Source organism: Aplysia californica, unplaced genomic scaffold (genome assembly GCF_000002075.1).
Source record: "Aplysia californica isolate F4 #8 unplaced genomic scaffold, AplCal3.0 scaffold00754, whole genome shotgun sequence".
Taxonomy (NCBI): domain Eukaryota; kingdom Metazoa; phylum Mollusca; class Gastropoda; order Aplysiida; family Aplysiidae; genus Aplysia; species Aplysia californica.
Genome location: NW_004798024.1, coordinates 107,503 through 113,429, shown reverse-complemented (window position 1 = coordinate 113,429; position 5,927 = coordinate 107,503). Strand labels below are relative to the sequence as shown.

The 5,927-nt window shown below is 39.6% G+C and overlaps 1 protein-coding gene across 1 annotated transcript in view; it reads left to right on the top strand.

Moving 5' to 3' along the window:
• The window catches only part of LOC101854050 (diisopropyl-fluorophosphatase), a gene marked incomplete at its 5' end in the record, with an annotated part of 9,894 nt that extends 5,966 nt beyond the window's left edge, over positions 1 to 3,928 (top strand). Inside the window, 2 exon segments of the mRNA XM_005109188.3 lie at positions 1,110 to 1,326; positions 3,382 to 3,928. Coding sequence (XP_005109245.1) covers positions 1,110 to 1,326; positions 3,382 to 3,650 — 486 coding nt within the window. The 3' untranslated portion in view covers positions 3,651 to 3,928.
• Between the last annotated feature and the right edge of the window lie 1,999 nt (positions 3,929 to 5,927).

The following is a 5,927-nucleotide window of genomic DNA, read 5'->3' as shown; positions in this document are numbered from 1 at the left end:
CATATATATATATATATATTTTAAAATACATGTGTCACACCCATCCCAGTATTAGCACACAGTAGGACAGATGTCCCCTCAGGCGCTAAAGGAAATGTTTTGTTTCGTTTGTCAAGTACAGATCTTGTAGAACAATCTTTGTTCCTTCTGTTCATATGTACAAAATGGGCCTTTCCCCAAGAACATAATGTAGATGTTGCCCACAATGCTGTTAGGGATTAAAAGTACAATTATGTATTTCTTTTAATAGGGAAGTGATGCTGTCGAACTGCCCCATGCATTGATTTCTTGCTTCATTTGTCTCTTTTTACAATTATATGTTCATCAATTTAATTGATAAAACAGAGGCACTGATGTCAGATAATTTTTTTGGGTCAAGCCTAGGGGAATCGAGAATAGCTGACAAAGGTTTAAAAAAATTATTTTTAATGATTGATAGTTATAAAGTAAATTAAAAAATAGTAAAAGTAAATAAATAGATAAATCAAATTAAATTGTGACAAATAGATCTAGTCACTGTTGTTATTATATTCTTTTGCTGTTTCCTCTTAGTTACCTCACATTCTCATAGCCAATGATTGTCTGGTGTGAATAAGATTATTAAAATGAAGCATCCCCCCCAAAAGGACAAGGAACAAAAAACAAAGAAAGATTTCGTTTGTCGACCTCATATTGGGTGAAGCCACCTACAGTACTGAACCCCACCTGGGCGGTGCTACTGACTGAAGTCGTCTTTAGGCCATTCCCAAAGGGGGGATATTAATATGTTCTTATGCACAGTAGAATTGTAAATGTCATGCTCATACTGTGCCGGAACAACATTAGGGGAACTGCTGCTTTTTCTGTCCTCATCCTTACTATCGTCATTTTTCCTCTGCTTCTTATGTATGTTTGTCACTCTCTTGTAAACTGCTATTTCCTGGGTGCCTTGATAGTCGAAGCAGACTTTGTGTTGTTGAGGCTAGAGAGGTGAGCAGAGTAAGCCTGATTCCCCATGTGGACTTTTCTGTTGACATCCACCCCTTGGCGCTCATGTGACCTTATGCAGTTGCAAACGCCGTAAAACCTTACTAAAATCAGTACTGAACTTTGTTTTATCTTCCCAACAGGAAAGTATTGGTTCGATTTACTGCTTGACTTCAGAGGGAAAAGTGGTTCATTTGGACACAGGGCTTAGATTCCCAAACGGTATAGCTGTCATTCATGACGCAAACAGGCGGCCGGTAAAGCTTATAGTGGCAGAAACGCCGACGCGACTCCTCTTGGCCTATGACATTCAAGGACCTGGACTTGTCGCTAATAAAACGAAATGGGCCAAATTGCCAGGTATGATTTTGTTCAGCTTTAGTTTTGTGTTTGTATTTGTGACATGAAATCATCAATGCACTTATACTTTACTTTGCTTTACTTTTCCAATCCAGCGGCCATTTGAGTTCTAGCCCTTCGGTCTGCCGATATGGTAAAGAATTTACAGGTTTTTATCAGCTGTGTTTTGTTGTTGTAGAGAGTATTTCCGATGTCTGGGGAGGCAGGTAAGTAGATACTATGCAGGTCGCTAAGTGCAGGGCAGGGAAAGAGGTGGTGTGAACCTGTTTCATCCGAGCAGTCACACAACGGGCAGTCGGATGGGGTATCCTTGCAGATCCTATTTAGGTAGGAATGCAGTGGAATGTGTTGTGTTCTCAGGCGAAAGATAGTGACTTGTTCTCTTCTACTCAGGGAATTTAGTGCATCTTTTGAGTTGGGAGCAGTCATGTGTGCAAATACAGTTCTTCCAGTTTTGCCCATTTCAGTACACTTATCACAGACGAAGTATCACATGATTCTTTCCTTTTGTTATATAATTGTCAGCTTTGACAAAAGGACAGGAGCCAATGTGCCGCTAGATCAATAACAACAACAACAACAACAACAATCGGCTGTAATGAATTTGATAAAACACATCCTTGTTGTAAGCTACTCCTGATGTTACTTTGAACCTGTTTGTGCTGCCTTCTTTTGGGCTTACTGAGCTTCTGCCATTGGTGTAGAGACCTCTAAACTCCCCGGGACGGTGCCACTGACTGAAGTGTCTTTAGGCCATTCCCAAAGGGGGGACATTTCTCGTTCATGCACAGCAGAATTGTAAATGGGCTGATTCATCAATGTAATGCTTATAACTGTGCCTGATCTACGACAGGGAACGGCTGCTTTTTCTTTCCTAATCTTTACTATTGTCATTTTTCCTCTACTTCTGTTGTATGTTTGTCACACTCTTGAGACCCACTATTTCCGGGGTGCCTTGATAGTCGAAGCAGACTTTGTGCTGTTGAAGCTAGAGAGGTGAGCAGAGTAAGTCTGATTCCCTGTAAGGACTTCTCTGTTTACATCCACCCCTAGGCGCTCATATGACCTTATGCAGTTGCGAGCACCGTAAAACCTCTACTAAAACTAAACTAAGAGACCTCTAATATTGTAACACAGTATAATTCAAGTGTTTTCCATAGTCTGATATGGTTTACTCTGTCAAAAGCCTTTTCCTGATCTAAGATAAGATAAGATATTACTTTATTATCCCAGAGGGAAATTTTTCTTGGCTGTACATGACCGTAAAAACACATGCAGGTATACATAAAAAATTTAGATTATAATGTATTTCTCTCTTTAAAATTCAATATGAAAAGAGAAGTAAAGCTGACAAAATGTACTTATCACATCAGATGCATCATTTAACTACATGCAGGAATTTAATTACAAGACCTTGTTGTACTCTATAGTTTTCTCGTATCGCTGTCGTAATGCGAATACAGCATCCATGCATCCTTCTTCCTTTGCTGAATCCAATCTGATCTTCGCTCAAGTTTCTGTCCACAACAGGTCTTATCCTAGACTTTTGTTAAGCTGTAAAAGTGTTGTTATCATCTCAATGACAAAAACTTTATGCATTTTAACCTTGTGTCTCCCTCTTGTAGTGCTCAAATGCAGCTCAACACATGATATGAAAGGGAAGTACAAACATGAGAAGCTGCTCTTGTGAGCCATCTTGTCTTAGGGTTTGTTGCATTCTTCCTTGATGAAGGAGAGTATATATTTGTATTTCATTTTGTTAGTAGCATTTTAATTTCAAAACACATTGGCGGAGAATGTGACTGGATGGTACAACTCGAGTGTTCTGGTCTGGGTTGAGGATTTTTGTCAAACTCTAAAAGTGTCTTTGCCATTTCAGTGATAGAAACTTCATGTATTTTAACTCGTGTCACCCTTTTTAGCACTCTAGTGCAGCTCAACACATGGGGGGGGGGGGGGGGGGGAGAAAGAGGTAAATTAATGAAAAACATTGAAAGCCCTTCAGTGCCATTTTGTCTTAGGTCGAGTTTGTTTTTGTTTTTTATTTCGCTTCAGATTGTGAGCAAGAAGGTGGCCCAGATGGAATGGACTTTGACGATGCGGGGAATTTGCTGGTGGCTCACTGGGGTGCCGGGCACATCGAAGTGTTTGGTCCGGACGGAGGCGAACCGATCAAGCGTATCAAGTGTCCTTTTGACAAGCCGAGCAATGTGCATTTTGAGCCAAACTCCAACATCGTGTACGTGACGGAGCACACGAACAACGCCCTATGGAAGTTCCAGTGGGAGAACAAGGGCATGCCTCAGTATTGTGACAAAAACTGATGGGACTTTGCTTTGTTGGGTTTTTTTAAAACAGGAGCCCGGTCGTTATTTGTACTGTTAAGGGTTTCCTCCTACTTCGGAGTGAATTCCTGTCTCTGAGCGTGAGTAATTTTTTATCTCCCTGAGACAATTAAGAGCAATGTGAAGATAATCAGATGATGAACGTTCTAAATGATATTTGTTTTTCATTGCTATCTCAAAAAAAATAATTAATAAAAGATAAACACTTGATAGAGCAATTAAACCTGTACTATTTCACCCCCCCCCCCCCCCCCCCCAAAAAAAAAAAGAGTTAGAAAGTTGTTTTTCTTTTGTAAGTCAGGGCTTGTGCACTGAATGAAATTGTTCCTATCTCTGGCATGTTCTTTATACAGTAGACTTTATTAAAAATATGAAATTTCTGTCAACCTGAAAGGATTACAATTATTTATTCTATGCATTGCAGCTTCCCTGTACACAATCAAAAATTCCAGTAGATCTGTTTAATATTATCAAATTTTGGTCCGCTACGATTCATCCATTCCATGTTTTGTTGTTTGTTTTTGTTCAAATACCACTGAGCAGCAGTGTGGAAAGCCATCAAGTGAACAGCTACATCCTTCCTTGAGCTTCATCCTGTATGGTCATGGCATCCATTTGTGGTTGAACATATGGTTTCCTTTTTCAGTTTGTAAAGGCGGCATCTCTGCACGTGTTATTATTAACTAAAAATAGGTTCAGCAAGGCGTGGCGTCTGATATGAACAGTAAGAGGAAAGAATTTTTATGCCTGCCCAATTTTATTCTTTGTGTGGAGGACATGAAGAAAGCTGATTATCATGACATGAAGAAAGCTGATTATCATGAACATGGAGAAAGAAAAAAAACTCTCTGATCCTGTGCAGTCCGTGTTATCATTTTTGTTACTGTACGGTATATCCTACCATGTACGGTATATTCGTGCCATGTAATGTATATTATATCCGTGCCATGCCTGTTTAATTGATGACAAAAGCCTCTCTTGTTGCTCATTCTATTGACATGTTAATGTTATTTCCGCGACACTTTCTCAAAATGTGATGTCTTTCTGGATTACTTGATTGTTACGGTGGAATAACTCTTTTCTTATTTATAACTGTTTGTTCTGACATTTCTGAGGCTGGACCGGCATCTGTGATGTAGCGGTTAGGCACTTCGCTGTTGCATGCAGGAGACTTGAGTTCCCTTCCCAAGTAGGGAGAAATTTTTATTGAGTGTCTTGATGTGATATTTCTGCTGGAATGTTGTATACCTGACAGGGGGGGATCTGAAGCCTGCCCCCTAAATTGTCCAAATTGTGTCAATGGGGGTGTAAAAACAGCTACATCATTTTGACCCTATCCGTATGTCGTGTTTTACTATCGTATCCATACGATGTGGGGAACTCTGTGCCACCACTTTACCCTATCCATACGTCGTGTTTTACTATCGTATCCATACGACGTGGGGAACTCTGTGCCACCACTTTCCAAAGGGGAAATTTACTCGTTAATCCTATCCGTACGCTTTGCATAGCAGTCTGTCAAAATTATTTTTTGAGAAATACTGAAAGTTTCAAAGGGATCTTCGTACTAGAAGTATTCTAAAATGTGAAGAATACAACCCCGGGGGGTGCAAAATGACCCCAAGGGCGTACGGATACGGTTAAAAAACCTCAGAGGTTGAGATACCATTGTTGTATTGTTACTGTTACATGTATTGTATTCAAGTGCCTCTAGTCTATGGGGTTCTGAGTGTATGCAGTCTACTGCTGCACCTGTGTTTTGAAACATTCCTGAGCTCAATGAGAGCGTATGTGGTGCTTTTGTTGTTCAACAGAGGGGAGATTTTAGCAGAAAATCTTCATGAGTGTTCATTATTCAGGTTGTGAAAGATTTTTTAAGGTCTGTATTACGGTACTCTAGGTCTTTTGACCAAATTGTCACTATGCAATAGATTCTTTTATATATGAAAATATTTTACAAGAGTACTTTCTATTCCCAGATCTTTAATAAACAGAGTATAATATATATTATATATATAAGTTTTCTGTTAGGTGCTTCTATCATTTCTTTGACTTTACTTGTTTGTGTCACAAGCTGCTATTTGAATAGTGCGTGTATTCAAGTGTCAGCTGGTTTGGGGGGGGGGGGGGGGTGGCACATTTTGAAAGGCCATGCAGATTTAGGAATGGACCCATTTTACTTTCTGTGCCATACAAGACAAAAATGTTCGTGCTGCTTTCAGGACACAAATTTGTTTATTTATTTATTTATTTATT